This window comes from Zalophus californianus, chromosome 9 (genome assembly GCF_009762305.2).
Source record: "Zalophus californianus isolate mZalCal1 chromosome 9, mZalCal1.pri.v2, whole genome shotgun sequence".
Lineage (NCBI taxonomy): Eukaryota > Metazoa > Chordata > Mammalia > Carnivora > Otariidae > Zalophus > Zalophus californianus.
Genome location: NC_045603.1, coordinates 64,193,700 through 64,214,734, shown reverse-complemented (window position 1 = coordinate 64,214,734; position 21,035 = coordinate 64,193,700). Strand labels below are relative to the sequence as shown.

The 21,035-nt window shown below is 49.6% G+C and overlaps 1 protein-coding gene and 1 pseudogene across 1 annotated transcript; both read left to right on the top strand.

Annotated features, from left to right (window-relative positions):
- Positions 1-255: 255 nt before the first annotated feature.
- Positions 256-6,813, top strand: LOC113922331 (tubulin alpha-1C chain). Its single transcript, XM_035729162.1, has 4 exons — positions 256-403; positions 2,985-3,207; positions 3,378-3,526; positions 5,723-6,813. The coding sequence occupies exons 1-4, from the start codon at positions 401-403 to the stop codon at positions 6,695-6,697; spliced, it is 1,350 nt and encodes a 449-aa protein (XP_035585055.1). The 5' UTR covers positions 256-400; the 3' UTR covers positions 6,698-6,813.
- A 4,016-nt stretch (positions 6,814-10,829) lies between these two features.
- Positions 10,830-11,842, top strand: LOC113922332 (annotated as a pseudogene).
- Positions 11,843-21,035: the final 9,193 nt, after the last annotated feature.

Sequence of the window (21,035 nt, the reverse complement as noted above, 5' to 3'; positions counted from 1 at the left end):
CTTTCCTCTTTCTTCCCCACGCGTCTCCATCCTCTCCCCGCCCCACCCTCCCTTCCCTGGCCCGGGGATGTCTCCTCCCTTCCTAGATCGGGCTCCTTCCGTAGAGTTTCGTTTGAACTTTTTGAACCCACCAATCAGCACCGCGCGGCCATCCTCTCTCCACCGGCGGGTGCGACCCGGCGTCCCGCCCGCGGCCGCGGGCTCGGAGGCGGAGCCGCAGCGGCCGGGGCGGGGTCAGGGGCCCGCCCCCTGGCCACGTGGCCGGGGAAGGGGTATATAGGGTCCCTCGGGGGCGGTTTTGCTTCTTCTCCCCCGGACTCCTTGGTAGTCTGTCAGCGGGAGAAACTTGTCGTCGTCCCCTCGCCTCTTCCCGCTCCGAGGAACCCTATAAGTCGCAGTCATGGTGAGTGGGGGGGGGTCCCCGGGACGTGGCGTGGGGGTGAGAACAGCCCGAAGGGGCGGTGGAACGCGGGCGCACGTGGGCCGTGTCCCGGACGCCTCCAAGTAAACTGGCTTCTGATGGCCAGGCTGGGAAAGCCGAGTTCATCGGCAGACTTCTCTTCAGGCTCGGAAACGCGGCCAGGACGCTGCCTTTGGTGGAAGTGGAAAGCCCTCCAGATCCTAGTGAGACGGCCCGCCACAGCCGAAAGCAGACCAGGGAGCCTTCACATTGGCCCTCAAGGACTTGTGAAAACTAAAAATCCCTCCCCTCCATTTCCCTAAATGAACTCACCTTCCCGGTGCCTTACGCACTCCGGCCCCGAAGGTGCGTCCACTCCCTGGCGCCCCCTCTCCCGGGCCGGGTGACTCCCTGCTGAGTCACCTGTGGCTCGTCCCTGGGGAGAGCTTCCAATTGCCTCAGTCCACCTGAAGGATGTAGGCAGGCTGCTCCTTTTAAAGGAATTATTAACCGTCACCTTGTCTAATTTGGCAGTTCTAATGTTAATGTAATGGGATGTTTATAGCTGAAGCTTTGTACTTAGGCCAGGTTTTTAAAAAAACTTGTCCATAAAAAGATATTTTCTTATAAAACCGCTGAGTAAACAAGTACTAACAATGTGTTTCTTAGAGAAGGTCTATAAATCATGTTTTTAAGCAAGTATTTGTGTATCAAATGTTTCAAAATGGTATCTTTAAAGAAAAAGGGATACTGTGAACAGACCAGCCACCCTTTTCAGAGACTACCACACTTGTGAAAGCTAAGTCTGGCTGTAACCAATTGAGCGCTTTTCAGCAAGGGAGGTGGGAAGATACTGGTAAAAGTGTGATTCAGAAAATAATGGGGCTTTTTAAAGAAGGGCGGGAGAGCACCAGCCGCAGACGGATTTAGGCAAACACTGGGTAGATTAATAGTGTTTTACAAGAGACAGTGGCTGCTTGTCCAGTGAAAGCTAGACTGAGTCCATCACCTGTGTCTCACTTCATCTCCAGAGTGGCCAGGGGAGAGTGGAGGGAAAGCAGTGGCCATGGTCTAAATGAGAAAGCAATTAAGACTATTGCACAGTGAAAGTTGTTTTGGGCTTAAAAGTCAATAGAAGAAACACTTCATTAGAATGAAAGGCTTTTCTCAAATACCTGATCTCCTCGGGCCTGGAGCTGTCATGGACCTATCTCTCTCCAGCTTTCCTGGGCTGTAGAATTTCCGAAGTCCAGTTAAAAGGTAAACATGATGCAATGGTAAATAGTCATAGGTTCATTAGAACAACCAACTCCCCTTTCTCCCACAGCCCTAGAGCTGGGCGGGTAGACACAGGTAGTAATGAGCCTGGTGATGTGGTCAGGAGACCATGGGTGTTTTATGAGGAGTGTAGGTGGGAAGGAAGGGGCCATAAGTCAAAGGTTGTGGGTGATTGGGGTTTTTATTATCTCAGGTTATGAAACTAGGCCCTTTGAGATCTTAGTGGTGTTGAGTTTTCTCTAACTAGTTTCCTGTTAGCAGCTTTTAAAAACTTGAAACCCTCTTATTTGGGGAAAATGTAAAGGGAGGTAGATATTTGGTGCCAATATTTTGAAAGTCCTCTACCAGTCTGCAAAGTAGCTAATCTGACTCTATAGTGAAATACAATAAACCCCCATTTTTTGTTTTCCTCTTAAATCTGGAGGCATAGATTCCATGTTCATGGCCTTATTTTACTAGGCAGGAATGAGTTTGGAAACTTATAAATGATCTTGTTCATCAAATAAAGGAAAACATTTTCCCAATATCATTAAATTCTTGATACCATAGACTTTTCCCCACAGTGCCAGAGATATATGTGTGTATATGTTTTGGTAGGAAACAACTAATTTCTTAAGCTATTAGTCAAGTCTTGTTGACACTTCTGGCTTCTATTTCCATGTATCGCCAACCCTCCCTACTCAAGATGTGTTGATAGTGAAGGAAAAATGTTCTTCCTTACGATTAAGTTCTTCCACAGGGTTAAAAAGCTGCCTCTGACCACAGTTTTTAAAATACAGCTAACTGCTGCTTATCTGGCATTTTCTCCATGAGTCATATGGCTGTAGTTTGCTGGTTTAAGCTGGTTGAGGGAGAAGCTCTTGTCTTGTAAAGAATAGGATTAAAGACGGACCAGAATGAGTTCAACAGTTACACAGTCACACAGAATGAATCAGAGCTGCAAAGGGGAATTTTACATGCCTTTAAGGAATCAGCAGGCCTGTTTCCCAGGAGCTGGAGGAAATGTATTGCTGTAGAACAGCTTTTATCTTTCTAAAATGGTAGGAACCTGACCTTGAATATCTAATGTGACTACAAAGCAAGGGTCTGATCTCTGGTCTTGCCTAGTAGTTCATTAACATATCTTTGGTTTTGCAAAGCATTTTCTCCGAATTAGTCAGCAAAGGCTTGTGAAATAAACCTTGGGCAGGAGTGACTTCCAGAAAGGTGATTATCTATCCTGAAGGTTAATTAGTCATTTCGGTGTGAATCATTCCTAAATGTCCCATCTGATGTGTCCTAACATTTTCCTTTCTTCTTCCCACAGCGTGAGTGCATCTCCATCCACGTGGGCCAGGCTGGTGTCCAGATTGGCAATGCCTGCTGGGAGCTCTATTGCCTGGAACACGGCATCCAGCCCAATGGCCAGATGCCAAGTGACAAGACCATCGGGGGAGGAGATGACTCCTTCAACACCTTCTTCAGTGAGACGGGCGCCGGCAAGCATGTGCCCAGGGCCGTGTTTGTAGACCTGGAACCCACGGTCATTGGTGAGTTGGCCTCGGTGACCCCAGTGAGCTCCCGGGGTCAGACAGTGGCGGCCGGGGGGCGGGGGTGTCTGGGACAGGAGGTCGGTCTTGAGGCTCCGTGGACACCCTGGGGTTGAGCGGGCTTGTGCAGGGGGTGAGTGAGGGGTGGCTGCTCTGTTTGCCTTTTGCAGATGAAGTTCGCACCGGCACCTACCGGCAGCTCTTCCACCCTGAGCAGCTCATCACGGGCAAGGAGGACGCTGCCAACAACTACGCCCGAGGGCACTACACCATCGGCAAGGAGATCATTGACCTTGTCTTGGACCGCATTCGGAAGCTGGTAAACAAAAGCTGAGAGTTTTCTCTTACAGCTTTGAGACCAAACTGTAAGAATCCTTCTCCACACACTGAAATGAGCTGTTGCGTGCTCACTAAGTAACCGGATTTTAAACTGGATGGTCCTGGGTTATGCAACAGCTATTGGGTCAGGGTTAAGTGCTCCATTGCCCATTTTTGTGTCTTGTAAGGCAGACTTGGGCAATTGCTCAAGGCAGTTATGGCAACTTACCTAAAGTCAAGGTGAGAAGCAGGGAGCCTTTTAACATTTTTATTGATATTTAAGACCATTAAACATCCTTGTTCATATTAATTAGCTTCCCTGCTTCAAGGTCAGATGCCCCTTTTTAGGTCATCTTAGTCACATTGAGTGAGTAGGTCACAGATTGTGACATGTACTGATTGATCAAACTCCTAAAAAAAGATTACATTACGTTTGGTGCCTTAATACAGAAAGTTTAGAGCACAAGAAGCCAGTATAACACTAACGAGAAATGGCGGACACTGGAAACCTCAACAACATTGAAAGTGGAATCAAGGGAGCTCCCTTATTACAGAAACTAGTGTCAGTCATTAAAAATTGGAAAGTATTGAAATCTAATCAAAGAAAGCAGACTTTCTTTTCCACTAGAGCTCAGGGCCATGTGGAGTGGCACTGTGGCAGAAGAATCTTAGGTGACAGTATTCACATCGGTAAAGTTGACAAGTGTTTTGTTTGGGTCACTTTAATTAAGAGTCTGGCAATCAGATGACTCCTTGCTCCTCAGGCATGTGGGCAGCTTGTAAGTAATTAACCAAAAATCAAGAATAAAAGCTTGGGTAGAGTAGCTTGTCAGGAAAATCCCATTCTAAGCCTAGCCACAACTGGTCTAGTCTGAAAAGAATGGCCTTGCGTCATTCACAGCTTCAGACTTTTCCAGATGTTGATCATAGTCTTCCTAGCAAAATTGGGGTTCTGGTTCCTGTGTTTACAAATCAAGCTTCAGCTACAAGCACTGACTTGGAAATCAGGACCTGCCTTTAGGAACAAATAAACCTAGTAAAACCCATCGAGGGTTCTGGAATAAAGTTGATTAACTACCAGAACACCTGTATTTGTCTTTGGTGTTATTACTGTGTCCGTAGGAGGCGTAGTGGATTTATTTGGTACTATGAGTCTGCCCTGTACATTGATTCCATTCAGAGTGTGGACCCGCAGGAGAAGTAAACTGAGGGATTGGTAGAGAATTCCACAAATCTCAGCACTTTTGAGAAGTGAGGATTGTCAGCAGAAAACTTTGAAACGTCAAAATCATCCTTTCATAGAATGGCAGTTTGTTAACCAGACTAGCGCAGTTAAGTGGTAGAAAGCCCCAGTGACAATAGGTCTCATGGAACTGTAGTAGCATGTCACCTTTTGCAGAATCCATAGGCTTTCTGATAACTAGTATTTACTGTGTCAGGCACTATTATAAGTACTCAATTCTCAACAACCCGAGGTAGGTTACTATTCTCCATTCTCCACGTAAATGTGAAAACTGAGATTGGGAAATCAATTTGGTCAAAGCCACACAGCAAGGAACTGGTAGAGCCGGATCTGGACCCAGCCTGACTGCTAACACCAGGGCATTGGAACTTGGCTGTTCTGTCATATTCCAGCTCGGAAAGCAGCTGCCAGATCTTTATAAGACATTTATTGTCTGGGGCTGGTGGTCCCAAGCCTGCCCTTGGTAGCTCTCCAACTGTGAGAAGTTGCTCTTGCCTGCAGTCACAGCAAGGGCGCCGGAGGTTGCCCTTCCAGTTACTCAGACTTGGGCCTTGCATCCATTCCAGACCTCATGATTCCTCTGTTTGCGGAAATGAAAATAGTTCATTTTTAAATAGCCGTTTAGCAGATTTCCCCCCCCCCCCCGCCCAGGAATTGTGAAAAGTTTCTCTGAATTTTAGTACTTAGAAGCTCGTTACAGTTGCTCTCTTAGCAAATATTGTTCAGAAGATTAAAAAAAAAAATCTCGATCAGGGGCGCCTGGCTGGCTCAGTCAGAAGAGCGTGCGACTCTTGATCTCAGGGTCGTGAGTTTGAGCCCCACATTGAGTGTAGAAATTACTTAAATAAATACAGACTTAAAAAAAATTTTAAAAATCTCGATCAGTGTAATTATGGATTCAAAGACGTCATTGCAGCTTTCACCCAGGCTAAAATTAAAACTTTTCTTTTGCAGGCTGACCAGTGCACCGGTCTTCAGGGCTTCTTGGTTTTCCACAGCTTTGGAGGGGGAACTGGTTCCGGGTTCACCTCCCTGCTGATGGAACGTCTCTCTGTCGATTATGGCAAGAAGTCCAAGCTGGAGTTCTCCATTTACCCAGCCCCCCAGGTTTCCACAGCTGTAGTTGAGCCCTACAACTCCATCCTCACTACCCACACCACCCTGGAGCACTCTGATTGTGCCTTCATGGTAGACAATGAGGCCATCTATGACATCTGTCGTAGAAACCTCGATATTGAACGCCCAACCTACACTAACCTTAACCGCCTTATTAGCCAGATTGTGTCCTCCATCACTGCCTCCCTCCGATTTGATGGAGCCCTGAATGTCGATCTGACAGAATTCCAGACCAACCTGGTGCCCTATCCCCGCATCCACTTCCCTCTGGCCACCTACGCCCCCGTCATCTCTGCTGAGAAAGCCTACCACGAACAGCTTTCTGTAGCAGAGATCACCAACGCATGCTTTGAGCCGGCCAACCAGATGGTGAAATGTGACCCTCGGCACGGTAAATACATGGCCTGCTGCCTGTTGTACCGTGGCGACGTGGTTCCCAAAGATGTCAATGCTGCCATTGCCACCATCAAGACCAAGCGCAGCATCCAGTTTGTGGACTGGTGCCCCACTGGCTTCAAAGTGGGCATTAATTACCAGCCTCCCACTGTGGTGCCCGGTGGAGACCTGGCCAAGGTGCAGCGGGCCGTGTGCATGCTGAGCAACACCACAGCCATCGCTGAGGCCTGGGCTCGCCTGGACCACAAGTTCGACCTGATGTATGCCAAGCGTGCCTTTGTTCACTGGTATGTGGGGGAGGGCATGGAGGAAGGAGAGTTTTCTGAGGCCCGTGAGGACATGGCTGCCCTGGAGAAGGATTATGAGGAGGTTGGAGCGGACAGTGCGGAGGGAGAGGGTGAGGGTGAAGAGTACTAAGCTGTCCGCTGCGATTTTACACTCCGTTGTCTTGGGACTGTCCTATTTCTGTTCTGGAAGCTGTCTGCTGTGGCCCTAACTTGTCAATAAAAGTGATGTTTCTGTTTTAAATGTCATGCTGGCTTCTGTATCACAATAAATACTAGCCCCACTTATTTAAGGCCAGTTGGGGAGGGAGGAGGCTGGCAGAGGATCTGCCCAATCATTTGATCGACACGGCAGGTGGCTTCAGTGTGCCATGCACTGTGCTAAGTGGTTTGTTCACTGCAGACCTGGATTGATGAGCGGTGACAGAATCCTATTGTAAGCAAGGCGACAGGCTCAGATGGGGCCAGTGTCTCTCAAACTTTAGTGTAGATGTGAATCACATGTAGATAGTAAGATGTAGACCCACATCTGAAGGGGAGCTTTGGACACTGCATTTTTAACAAGTTTCCAGCTCCTCTTGGTGTGCTGGGACTACATGTGAAGTAGCAAGGGGCTAGGTGACCTAGCTGGTAGATGGTGGGGCCATTCAAGATGGTGGGCCAAGACTCAGGCTACCGAAACTACTGCCATCCGGACTTAATAATGTCTTACAGTCACGTGGGAAGGGCTTGGAATTGTGCTGATTTATTCCACACTTAGCCAAAACCTACAATGACAAATAAGATTGCACTTGAAGTTACTGCTTGGAGAAAGAGGAGCTGGCTGAGACAGAATTGCAGTAGTTACAAGTTGTTAACAGTATTGGTACTCGACCCAATTTATGTCCTGGGGAATAGCTGCAGTAGGAAAAGAAGGAAAATGGAATGATGGGTGTGTGTGTAGGAAAGCTTGGAGAGGGAAGATCCCCAATTCGGACCTTCTTCCAAGTACATGTTAGAAGCAGGGTGGTTCCTGATGAAATGAGGGTGAGGGAAGGAAGGCATGAATGTCGTGAGTGGCTGGCCGGCGTGGTGATGGGTACTCGGGGACCAGTAGTGTGGCCGATAAGGTGGAACCGAGCAGTGGGAAGGGCTGGGCCTCAGGCAGAAGGGAGGAGCTAGTTTGGGTGCTTGGGTGCTGGCCCGAGTGGGTACGTCACACAAGTGGCAGGAGATGGGGGACTGCTACAGAGCTGCAGGTGTGTTCGCCTTGGCTCCGTGACTGACTGTATTCCACGGGGGCTCCGGTCCCTTCTTCCTTTTCCCACTGGTGTTTTCACCCGACTCTGAGGAAAGCATCTAAAAAACATGCACATTCCTTCTGGGAGCACAGTACTGCCTCCTGCCCAAGGTGCTTCAACTTAGTGCCCCGGGAGGCTCCAAACAGCTTTCTTCTGAGAGCGGCCGTGGTCTTAAACGCCCTTCAAGGCAGCAAGGTCCAGCCCAGCCCCATCCTTGAGCACAGAGACAGCTATTGCTGGTTATCGGATGGGCCAGATTCCTCTGGCAGCCAGACCATGCGGGGTCAGGGATGAAAATGAACCTCCAAAAGGCCAGGCAGTCCAGCCACCAGAGGGGCACCTGGAGGTTTTCCCAATTTAGGAGATCTGCCAATTGCCACGGTTTGAGCTCTGGAAGACACTGGGCACTCACATGTGAGAAGGAGTGGATACATCATCCAGCTTCAGCCAAGTGTGACACCCCGTGGTACCTGAGAGGTCCATTCGCTAAGCCAGCATTTCCCAAGCACAGGGCCCTGAGAATGGGGTTTAGGGGTTGCCAAGTATAATCGCTCAGTCTTCAAAACAGCCTGGTGAAACCTGAAGATAGCCTGGAGCCCCTGGGCCAGTCAGCCCTAACCAGGAACGACCCCTCCAATGACCTCAGTAAGCCTTTACAGATAAATTATTTTCTACATGTGCCAAGACGTGAAAAAGGTTGGAAACCTTTAAGCAGCCACAATGGTGTGGGGGTGAAAGAGAGAGAAGAATTTAGTTGAGAAAAAATATTCCAGTGGAACAGAGCCTGGGGAATTGGAAGAGCAAAGTGCCAGTGGTTGAGGAGGGATCTGTCCTTGCAATGATTTTTTTTTTCTCCCCTCCTGTGTTGGTGAGAGAGTGAATAGAGTTAGCCTGCAGCAAGAACAAATGTACCCCAAGGTCTAGGTCACTGCTCTGTGGCTGACAACCATCTGATCTGCCCTTGAGCACAAATGGAAAGTCTGGACTCAGAACGGCTGCCACGGCTGATGCTGCTGAGGTTTGATGGGGATAAATGGAGAAAGGCTCGGAGTGCAGGCTTCGAGATTGGCTGGGGCCCCAGATTCTGGCTGTGTGGACAGAGGGCTTAGGCTGCCCTCAACTGACCTGACCAGAGGAGCAATCTGCTTCTGCCCCGTGGAGGCTGCTGGCCACTGAGGGCCTTGTGGGCCCAAGCATGGCTGCTTTGAGCTGGGGTGAGGGGAGAATGACCAGGAGGGACACGTGCAGGCTGCCCACTTATTGTTCTGTGTTCTGTGGCCAGTGGGGTCGAGCTTGGAGAGAGTCCGTCCTCAGGCCTCTGACTTCTGGAAAGTGTGTGGCAACTCTGAGTGGGTTGTGGGAGGAAGGGGAGGCTCCGTCAGGGTAGGAGTGTTTCGTGATCTTCACAACACCCTTGGAGGTGATGTTATACCTATTTCCACAGCTGAGGAAGTTGAAACCCAGAGAGCTTCAATCTCTAGCCTAAGGCTACAGAACAAGAGGTCAAACCAAAATTTGACCCCAGAACTCCGATTCCAAAGCCCTTGCTCACTCCACTCTGCCGAGTAGTCTCCCAGGGAGGACGAGGGCCACATCTTGGGATGTGTTGGGCCTGAAGCCCACCCGCGGCCAGCCCCTGCCCGGAGCCCTTGCCTGGGGCATTCGTCGGATCACTTTCTAGGAGCCCCATTTCCGAGCCCAGTGGCGGCAGGATGACCCAGAGTGGCAAGGCCAGCCGGTTCCCACTGTCCAGGCTGTAGCTTCTCCAAGTGAAGGGGCTTTTTTGTCCAGGCCTCTCTCTGAACTCAGCAAATCCATTCTCAGCTCGTGGTCAGAGAGTTGCTACCACCCGCCCGGACTCCTGACAAGACACCAGCCACCGTGCGGACGGGACAGCTCACGCCCAGAGCGCCGGGGCCAGGATGGTCAGCTCTTGTCGGCCAAGGCCACAAGGTGAAGCCGGCAGAGACAGCCCAGGCAGAGCGCTCCTGGAGCCCAATGCCAGGGCAGCGCAAGGTGAAGGGAATAGAGCCCCCGCGTGTTGGGGTGGAGAAGGTTCCCAGCTTCTCCCCCATGGAGGAAGTCCTCTCTGCTGACTCTCATTAGCCTGTCACTGTCCCATTTGTTCAAGAGCCTGGTGTCGGAGTTTGTCAGTCCTGAGCGGGTTCTGGGAAAACAGTTTTTCCCTCCTCCACCGTTCCCTCTGAGTCTGCAGCAGGAAAGAAACAGCAGCAGCGACCCTTGCTAGAGGCTTGTCTTCTTGAGTCATAAGACAGAATGCTTTTAAACACCTGTCTCACCACCAGAAGATTTCTTTTTCATTCGCTTTCAAATGAGAACAAAATGTAAAGCTATCCTAATTACACAAGAGTTTTGTCTAGATTCACGCATTAGTCTAATTCACTGAGGGTGAGGAGGTGGGTGTAAATTCAGTGTCACTGCTGTCACCCTTCACCTCCCTCCCCACACTCTGTTCTTACCAAATACCTCATTTGGCTCACAGGACATATCTAGCCTGACAGTAAACTAACACTAAAATGCCCTGGGCAAAGGTAATCACATCCCATTATACTATTATAACAATCATTTCCATTTTTCAGTTTAACTCATTCAGTATTTTCCAAGAACCTAATTGGTGCAAGTCACTGCGCTGGATACCGTAGGGTTTATATTTAGCTTTTTTGTCTCCCACCTCCCTCCCCGTGCTGTAGAGATAGGTCACAGAGGCACAAGCCTAATTCAAGGCGGTATGGGCCCCACGTCTGAAGAGATTGTCACATGTGGCCGCCACTGTTACGCATCTACCCCAAAGCCACCCCAGCTGATGGCTTTTCCTGCCAACACAGCCTGGTTCTGTTCAGGTGTTGGGCACCCGTGGGCATCAGGGCAAGCTGGGCCTCTCCACCACCGGGGTGAATCTTCGCCCCAGCCGATGAAGGGAATTCCAGTTCTCTAGCCAGGGATTGGCTAAGGGAGCAGCACGTGATGCAGTTCCGGAAAGGAGAGGTGAGGTAACGTCTGCTGGTTGGGGGTTGGGGGGAGGATGTTGTTAGAGAAATTTCCTTGCTCTTGAAAAGGAATGCAGGGAAAGGATTTTCTGTCTCTTGCAATACTTGGATATTATTGCATGAGTACATGATGCTTGATGGTGCTGCAGTCATTTTATGACCATGAGGGGACAAACATGAGGACAAAAGCTAACACTCTGGATGTGACAGAGCAGAAAGAGGAAAAGAACCTGGGTTCTTGGTGGGATGTTGAGCCCCTGAATTAACCAGCCTTGAAACTTCTCTGCCTCTTGCTTTCTCATTATGTGAGATTAAAAATCCCCTTATTGCTTTTTTCTTTTTTAAAAAATTTAAGTTCCATTACTTAACACATAATGTATTACTAGTTTCAGAGGTACAGGCCTGTGACTCATCAGTCTCATATAATACCCAGTGCTCATTACAACATATGCCCTCCTTAATGTCCATCACCCAGTTACCCCATCCCTGCACCCCCCCCTCCCCTCCAGCAACCCTGTTTGTTTCCTATGATTAAGAGTCTCTTATGGTGCTGGGCGACGGACCTTCCAGCTTGGAACTAGGGCCCAGTTTGTCCGTAACCTCGTGGAGAAGGCCCTGGCGCTGGTGAACGCTGCTGTGACTTACTCAAAGCCTCGACTGGCCCATTTTGGCACTATGCCAAGGTTGAGCTGGTTCCTCCAACCCCTGCTGAGATCCCTACAGCTATTCAGAGCCTGAAAAAAATAGTCAAGAGTGCTCAAACTGGTAGCTTCAAACAGCTCACAGTTAAGGAAGCTCTGCTGAATGGTTTGGTGGCCACCGAGGTGTGGATGTGGTTTTATGCTGGCGAGATCATAGGCAAGCGTGGCCTCATTGGCTATAATGTTTGAAGACCAATCTTTAACATCTGTTTATATGTGGCTTATTATTTGAGTGTTCTTGGACCATGTGTGATCAGACTGGTATTTGAATAAAAGAAGATAATGTATCAAAAAAAAAGAGTCTCTTATGGTTTATCTCCCTCTCTGATGTTGTTTTGTTTTGTTTTGTTTTAAAGATTTTATTTATTTGACAGAGAGAGACACAGAGGGAGAGGGAACACAGTGAGAGAGGGAGAGCAGGCTCCCTGCTGAGCAGAGAGCCCCATGCGGGGCTCAATCCCAGCACCCTGGGATCATGACCTGAGCTGAAGGCAGTCGCCTAACCAACTGAGCCACCCAGGTGCCCCTGATTTCGTCTTGTTTTATTTTTTCCTCACTTCCCCTATGATCTTCTGTCTTGTTTCTTAAATTCCACATATGAGTGAGATAATAGGATAATTGTCTTTCTCTGATTGACTTATTCCATTTAGCATAATGCCCTCTAGTTCCATCCATGTTGTTTCAAATGGCAAGATTTCTTTTTCTTTTTTTTTAAGATTTTATTTATTTATTTGATAGAGAGACAGCGAGAGAGGGAACACAAGCAGGAGGAGTGGGAGAGGGAGAAGCAGGCCTCCCGCCGAGCAGGGAGCCCGATGTGGGGCTCAATCCCAGGACGCTGAGATCATGACCTGAGCTGAAGGCAGACGCTTAACGACTGAGCCACCCAGGTGCCCCTCAAATGGCAAGATTTCTTTTTTTTTGATGGCTGAGTAGTATTCCATTATATATACATACCACATCTTCTTTATCCATTCATCTGTTGATGGACATCTGGGCTCTTGCCATAGTTTGGCTATTGTGGACATTGCTGCTATAAACACTGGGGTGCAGGTGCCCCTTCGGATCACTATGTTTGTATCTTTGGGGCAAATACCCGGTAGTGCAATTGCTGGGTCATAGGGTAGCTCTATTTTCCACTTTTTGAGGAACCTCCATCCTGTTTTCCAGAGTGGCTGCACCAGCTTGCATTCCCACCAACAGTGTAGGAGGGTTCCCCTTTCTCTGCATCCTCGCCAACATCTGTCCTTTCCTGACTTGTTAATTTTAGCCATTCTGACTGGTGTGGGGTGGTATCTCATTGCGGTTTTGATTGGTATTTCCCTGATGCCAAGCGATGTTGAGCAGTTTTTCGTGTGTTGGCCATTTGGATGTCTTCTTTGGAGAAATGTCTGTTCATGTCTTCTGCCCATTTCTTGATTGGATTCTTTGTTCTTTGGGTGTTGAGTTTGATAAGTTCTTTATAGATTCTGGATACTAGCCCTTTACCTGATACGTCATTTGCAAATATCTTCTCCCATTCTGTTGGTTGTCTTTTGGTTTTGTCGACTGTTTCTTTTGCTGTGCAGAAGCTTTTTATCTTGATGAAGTTCCAGTAGTTCATTTTTGCCTTTGTTTCCCTTGCCTTTGGAGATGTGTCTAGCAAGAAATTGCTGCAGCCGAGGTCACAGAGGTTGCTGCCTGTGTTCTCCTCTAGGATTTTGATGGATTCCTGTCTCACATTAGGTTTTAAATCCCCTTATTGTTAGGACATTCTGAGTTGGGTTTTCTATTGCTTCCTGCCAAAAGCATACTACCTAATATAAGAGGGGCACTGGGCTGGCTCAGTTGGAGCTGATGCACAGGCTCCCAAAGCGCAGGCCTGGCTGGGCCCGGCTGTCAGAGGACTGTCTGCGTGGCCTGCAGGCAGGGCAGTTTGTAGGGTATCGGACTCCTTGAACTTGACTGCTCAGCTGTCACCAGGCCTCTCCCCACAGGAGGTAGGGTGAGATGGATGGCAGGGTGTCCTGATTGCAGAAAGGAGCCTCCTGGCAGCTGGCCTGACGGGCAGGAACCGCTGTCCTGCCTCCTCCGATGGGCGTGCGTGTGCTCCAGCCTGCGCCTGCTTAGAGAAGGGGCAACCAGGGCTCCTCTAGCTGAGGCCATTGGCCAGCCCCCCCACTCCTCGCGTCTTCGCAGCCCGTGGAACTGTAAGTACCGCCTCCCACCACAGCATCTTCTTTAGGAGAGTGGGGGAGGAGTGCCAGGTGCCCCAGAGTTTCCTGCTCTCACCTTCCGCAGGACCAGACTAAAGGGCTCATAGACATTGTCTGGAGGAAGGGAGTCTGCCAGGTGGGCCAGCACCAAGTCCACACCTCCTCTCGGGCACTCTGAATCAACAGAGAGTTGGGGTTTAGGGAGGACATCACTGCCCTCCTTGGACTCCCTGACTGTGGTCTACTCTGAAAGTGGATCCTTCAGCTGCAGATGAGATCACACGTATGTTCCAGCTCTGGTACCAGCCCAAGACAGGCTGCCCCTGCTTTTCCCATCTCTTCCCCTCTCTGTATGGGGACTGCTGCTCCTCATCCAGAGGATCTTGGCACATCACCCTGTGAAGGAAGAGCTTCAAGCTCCTGGGGAGCAGTGTGCTCTGAGACCCACCATGATTTTTTTAAAATGTTTCTTTTATTCCTTGAGTCCTCTACTCAACAACCTATCTGCTTGGAAAAAATGTCAGAGATCATTTAAGCCAACCCCTTTCTTTAACCATGTGGACAGCACGGCCCAGTGACTGGCCCAGGCCTGGGACCCGGTTTCTTGATTTGTGGTTAGGTGCTCTTTCCTTGCAACATGAGCCATCTTGCATGTAAACCCCTCTGCCTAGCTTTCCTGCCCTCCATAAACCAGTCCCACCTGCTCAGGATGCCCACAGCCTTCCCACAAAACTCTTCAGCCCTAGCCTCACTAAGGCGCTGTTGTTCTTCATGTTCCCTAGAGTTTAGCCATCCAAATCCCCGCCATCCTTCAGGGCCTTAGAATCAACTCAGCACAGAATGTTCTCACTGATCGTGCTGTCGGACCAGAGCATCAGGCTTATTCAGGACTACAGGGCTCATTATCTGCTGGCCCAGGAAGAACTCCTGCCTTGACCTTCATCCTTTCACATGGGGTGGCCCTACCTCCTCCCCACGCAGGGACCTACTGACCAATGAATGACCTACCAATTGTAAACTGACTGAAAGGCATTGAGCCCATGGGGGAGCTCCTAGGAAATGAGGTCAGGGGACCCCATGCACCCATGTTTGATTGGCGAGACCAACTCCATGTGGAGACCATAGGCTTAGAGGAGGGAAGTTTCTGCTCCAGGGTCTCTCCGACTGTGGAGACAACATCCTCTGCCTGGGAGTAGGGAGAAGCTCTCATCAGGCACAGTCCCTTCCAAGAGACCTGCAGAATCAAGTGGAGGCCAAGGTGAGGGCCTAGTTTCTATTCTGATAAGCGGTGTGACTAACTCGGCACCTGCTCCTTGGTCTCACTCACCCAGTAGCCAGAGCCTCTGCCTTGCACCACAATAGCATCAAAGACAATGGAACTGACCTACTAGAAAGAAGGCCTGGGAAGTCAGGACACTTTACTGTTAAAGGTGCTCCTGTGGGCACTTGCCAAGAACAAGAACATTCCCATACACGATCATATTCCCACCTTCACACCTAAAAACAGAATAATCATTCCACAGCCTACAATACACAAATTACTACAGTAGCGCTTTTCCCCCCTTCAAATCTGGGACCCAATCTAGGTTTATACATTGCATTTAGTTGTTGTATATCTTGGTCTCTTTTTTCGTCTAGAACAATCTCCCACTGTAGTGGGTTGAGGAGTGGCCCATTAAAAAGATATGTCAGCATCCGGGAACCTGTGAACGTGACTTTATTTGGAAGAAGGGTCTTTGCAAAATGTAGTTAAGGATCTTGATATCATCCTAGATTAACTGGGTCCCCAAATCCAATGACAAGTGTCTTTATAAGAAGGAAAAGAGAAGACACAAACACAGAGGAGAAGGTCATGTGAAGACAGAGGCAGAGATTAGAGATGCGGCCACAAGCCAAGGAGCACCAGGAGCTACCAGAAGCTGGAAGAGGCAACCAAGGATTCTCCCCTAGAGCCTTTGGAGGTACAGGCCTGGCAACATCTTGATTTTGGACTTCCGGCCTCCAAAACTGTGAGAATGAATTTCTGTTGTTTTAAGCCACCAAGTTTGTGGTCATTTCTTATGACATCCCTAGGAAATTAATATGCCCACCTTTTAAAAAGATGACACTGACTTTTTTGGGGTACCTAGGTGGCTTAGTCTGTTAAGCGTCTGCCTTCGGCTCAGGTCACGATCTCAGGGTCCTGGGATCGCGCCCCACATCGGGCTCCTTGCTCAGTGGGGAGCCTGCTTCCCCCTCTTCCTCTGCCCGCCCCCCACTTGTGCACTCTCTCTCTCTCAAATACATAAAATCTTTAAAGAAAAATGACACTGACTTTTTAAAGAGTCTAGGAATTGTTGTACTATAGAATGTCCCAATTCTGAAATTGTCTTCAGATTGACCTTTTAAAGTCATAAATCAGATCAAGTCATTCCCCTGCTTAAAACCCTCCAATGGCTTTTCATTGCATTAAAATAAAATGAGCTATAAATTCTTTACTCTGATTTACAAAGCCCGGCATGCCCTGACTCCTTCCCACACCTCTAACGTCACCCTTCCCTCTCTCCTCACCCACCTTGCTCTAGCCTCACCGACCTTTCTCTAACTCCTCAAACATGCCAGGCTCATCCCAGGCTTACCCCTATGCTCTGGCTCTTCCCTCTGCCCAGCTGACAACCAAAAACAATTTTTGATCCTTGATCCCAGATTGGGGGAAATAGTTAGGATGTACATTATTAGGACAATTGGGGGGAATTCTAATAGGACTATTTATTAGATAATATTGTTCTATCAATGTTAAATTTCTTGAGTGGGTTAATAGTACCATAGGAAAATATCTTTGTTCTTAGGAGATGCATGCTGAAGTATTTGGGGGTGAAATATCATGATGCCTGAATCTTAATTTCAAAGGGATTGTGGCAAAATATTGACAACTGGTAAGTCCAGGAGAAAGGTAGAGTGGTGTTTATAGCAGGCTTCTTTCAACTTTCTCTGGGTTTGAAACTCTTCAAAATAAAATGGGGAAAAAAGATGGACAGTTTAAAGAAAAAACTTAATCCCGGAACTCACTCAAATGTTCGTGTGCATTAAAAATCACCTAGGAAGTTTGTTAAAATGCGGATTCTAGAGAATCAGGAGACCTGCGGGAGGCTTGGAATCTACTTTTTAACAGTCCCTCAGGTGACTGTCAAGTCCTCAGGCCACGCAGGGAGAAGGAAAATTCACTTAGCATTCCATGTCCATAAGCTGCTCTCCTGTTCTCCAGCTGAGGGGTAGCTGATTGGAAAGGTCAGGAAGGCAAGTGGAGATGTGATTTTAGGATGGGGCAGGACTGGAGATGGTGAACACAGGAGAAGATGAGGGTGCTGGGGGTGGCGTTTGAAGGCAGAGAATAGATTTTGCCCTGCTTCCCTGGCTTTTTGCTTGGCGGTGGGAGCTGCTGGGGTGGTATAGAGGAGGCTCCTAGGAATCAGGGCTCTGAACTCCTAATACCAGTGTTGCTATTCTATTTTACACACCCTTATGAATTTTTCTCAGCTATAGAAAGAAGGTCCAATAATGGTGAATTCCCCAAATTTCAATGTTCCGTGAACCTTGAGTCTTAGAGGTGTTCAGACTGCAAACATGTCATTCTAGCTTCTGACCAGAAGGTGGCAGCAACACATCTCTCTTTATTTTCCAGACCAGCTATCATGGGAAAGATTTTTTTCAGGGGCCTCAGAATTCCCTTCAGTTTAACCAACATTTATTTGACCTAGATCCTACACTATACTCCACAGCCACAAAGGTCACTAAGACCTGACCCCTGCCCTCAAAGATCATATTGTCAGGGATGGGGGAGTCAGATATATAAACAGATTAGTGCTAGTTTTCTAGCTGTGTGACCTTGGGCAAGTTGCTTAACCTCTCTGGGCCTCAGTTTTTTCAACTGTGGAATGAGAATCATAATAGTACCTATGCTGTAGAGTGATTAGGAGGATTAAAAATAATAACATGTATAAAATGTATGCCACATAGGAAGTGTTAGCTATTACTATATGATACAGTGAGAAAAATGATGGGATGGAAAAGATGCCCAGAGTGCCCCCTAACTGGGAGGAGTGGAGCCCCCAGAGGGAGATAATGGGGAAGGGATTCCACCCTGGTGCAGCCAGTCAGTCAGCGGGGACCCTGTGGCTGGACCAGCCTGGGAGAGAACCCACTTTGAGAAGTGTGGAGCCGGAATCCTCCCGGCTGAGGCTCATCTTGGCTCCTACAGGGCCAGAGCCCAGAACATCAGCAGCTCCTGACCCATCAGGATGTGCCTTCCTGCAGAGGGAGCCACTCTTAGCTTGCTGTGCAACCTCAGACAGACAACTTTGTCCCTCCGAGCCTTGAGTTCTACCTAAGTGACGGGGAAAGGAACCCACAGAACCACGGGATGGTGCCAAGTTCCACATCTGGGCACCACGGAGAATTGGCTGGATAGTCAGCCAGTACAGGGGAAGCAGGACTTGGAGCTAGGGGCGTAAAGGGTGCACTAGGAAGGCAAAGAGATCTTGAGGATGACACTGGACTATCCCCAGGATGTGGACTGGAGGTCGAGCCAGTCCTAGATCTCTGAAGGGCAGGGGGACCCCAGCTGACACTTCATTACAAGTAATCAGGGCTATGGCATGGGTCCTCTGTGTCTCAGTTTCCTCCCCATCACCCGGTAGGGGAAGAAGGCCATCAACAGTGCTGAGCACCTGCTATGAGCCTCATGACATGCTAATTACTTCATGCACAAGTAGTACACGAAGTACTTAGATCTCACTTACATGTCACAACACCCAGGGATGGAGGTGTCATTATCTCTATTTTACAGATGAAGAAATGGAAGCTCAGAGAGGACAAGTAAGTTGCCAAGGGTCACACAGCTCAGAAGTGCCCAGGCTGGTGGCCTGATCTCTTCTCCCATGACCTTCTCCTTCATTTGACTTTAGCCTCCGTTGCCCACTCCCTTAAAAACACCCTGGAAATCTTACCACTCATCAATACCCCAGCTCCAGAATCACAAATTCATGCATCTCACTCTCTGAAAACAACTTCCTACCCTCTCGGTGCCTCTTTCAATTCCCCTGTACTAGGACTGTTCTTTGGCCTTGCCTGGGAGACCAGCTATGGACCTCTTTACTCTCCCAGTCTCCCACCCTCACCTGCCAACACACCCTTTCTTCATCCAGCTTTGAGTCCCTGGCCTGTTGTTCGGTAGCACTTCCCAGTAAACTTCATTGCTCACCTTCCTGACAAACCCCTGAATGCATCTAATTGTCATTTTTCTCCAAGCCTTTACCAGAGCAGCTGGCTAATCCTTGTACAGCACATATCGCGTGCCATGCACTAAATGCCTCACATATTATAACTCAGCTAATCCTCCAATACTATGAGGAAGGTACAATTCTTATTGCCCTATTTATGGATAAAGAAAATGGAGTGAACAGAGGGAAATCACTCACCCAAACCCAAAAGCATACAGCTAATTAAATTGAGGAGCCATGATCACACCCAGGTGGTCTGTCCAGAGTCCATGTCTTCATCAGTACAGTGGGGAAAGATCAGCCAGGCAGTCCTTGGCTCCTTCCGCCCTGGGTCCAGAACCGCTCTCAGCCACTAGTGGAGACACTCCAAGAGAAGTCCAGATCCTCACTGCATTCGGCAGCTGGCAATATCACTTGGGAGATCAAGAATGATAATAGTAAAACTAACTTACGTTTCAGCCATTATCATATGTGTCCTAAGTATTTAATTCTCCCAGCAACAGTATGAGGTAGAGGTTACGATTATCTACATTTTACTGGGGGACATGGAAGGGCATTGTAACAAGCCTAAATTCCTACAACACACAATGTTGGAGTCAGATGGGAAGCTTGGCAGCTGGATGCCCAAGCCCTGGCTCTTAACTGTGACCCTTTCCTACCTTTCTTCCTGGCTCTTTCTGAGTAAGCGGGGGAGTCTTCTCTGACATGCTGGCTGGCCTGCTTCCCCCACCCAGGCCCCGACCTCACTCCCTTCCTCCACAGCTCCCTGAGCCTTGCTGAGGCGGCCCTGGTCCCCTCTCCTCTGAGGCACCGGGGTGGTGAGCTGGGAGCTTAAGCAGCGAAAGGCTGGGAGCTCCACCTGCAACTGCCTGGGCTCAGCCCAAGGGGCCTCTACGCGACGCTCAAAGGCCCAGATCTACCAGCAGTGACCTATAAAGACAGAGCCTGGGAAGGACCAGCTCAGGCTCCCAGTTTGCTCCCCATGGACAGCAGACAGGGACAGGGCAGGGCCTGGGCTGGGGTCCATGGGGCTCCAGGCCAAGGGCAGCTGGGGCTCAGAGCCTAGGGCTGTGGCACAAAGCACCAACACTTCCCCAGCATCTGCGCCCCGCCCCCCACAGCCGCCAAGCCCCTACCCCCAGCCCAGGCTGGGCCGCACCCCTCCCCACTCCTAGAAGTCAGGGGGACAGGCCCGGGTTTATCCATCCCATTCCCTCTCTCCCATCCTCCCTCTCCCCATTCCCCTGGCAACCAAACCAGACCCATCAAGGAGAAGGACCTGGCAGCTGTGCAGGGAGAGACTAATGGCCCGGAAGGAAGGAGGGGCCTGGAGAGGAGACGTGAAGGAAGGCAGTAGGGATGTGAGCAGGCGGGCGTTGGCCCATCTCAGAGGACACACAAAGGAGGGGAGGTTCCTCTGCCCTGCAATGCTGAAGAGCTGGCTGGCCAAGGAGCCGCCCTCCTCACCCCCTCACCCAGAGATCCAGCCTGGAGTCCCAAACCTTCTTCCCCAGTTGCCCAGCTCTAGTCCTCAGGGCCTGTCTGAGGTGGACCTGTCTGAGCAGGAAAGCCCTGGAGTCCCCGGCGGCGGCAGCCCTATGGCTCTTGGCAAACCCAGCGGGCCTCAGCACCCTGGCTCCTGCAGACCACCTGAGCTGCCTCTGTCTGCTCCGGGGCGGCCTGTGCCTGAGTTCTGGAAGCCACAGACATGCAAAGGCCAGACGTCAGCCTTCCTGAAAACTGGGGCGGGGGAGGGCCGGAAGGGATGTGTGGTTGTGTGTGTGTGTGATGTGTGTGCCTATAGGTGATGTAGTGCTCTTATGCATATGCATCTGTTTGTGTGCACAGGCTTGTGGATCTGCTTTGGGGCCTTCTCTCTCCTCTTTCAGTCCCTGGACCACCAGCGATGGACGCTTTCTCTTTCTCCATCTCTTCCCCATCCAGCCCTGCCCATCCCTGGGTACCTGAACTCCTCAATACTGGTAACCGGTTCCTGCCAGTCCATTCATCTCTCAGCCTTGGCAGCAGC

Coding starts and splice junctions, on each gene's coding strand:
- LOC113922331 (XM_035729162.1), top strand. Junction 3,208..3,377: donor CCTGGAACCCACGGTCATTG/GTGAGTTGGCCT, acceptor TGCCTTTTGCAG/ATGAAGTTCGCACCGGCACC. Junction 3,527..5,722: donor TGGACCGCATTCGGAAGCTG/GTAAACAAAAGC, acceptor TTTCTTTTGCAG/GCTGACCAGTGCACCGGTCT.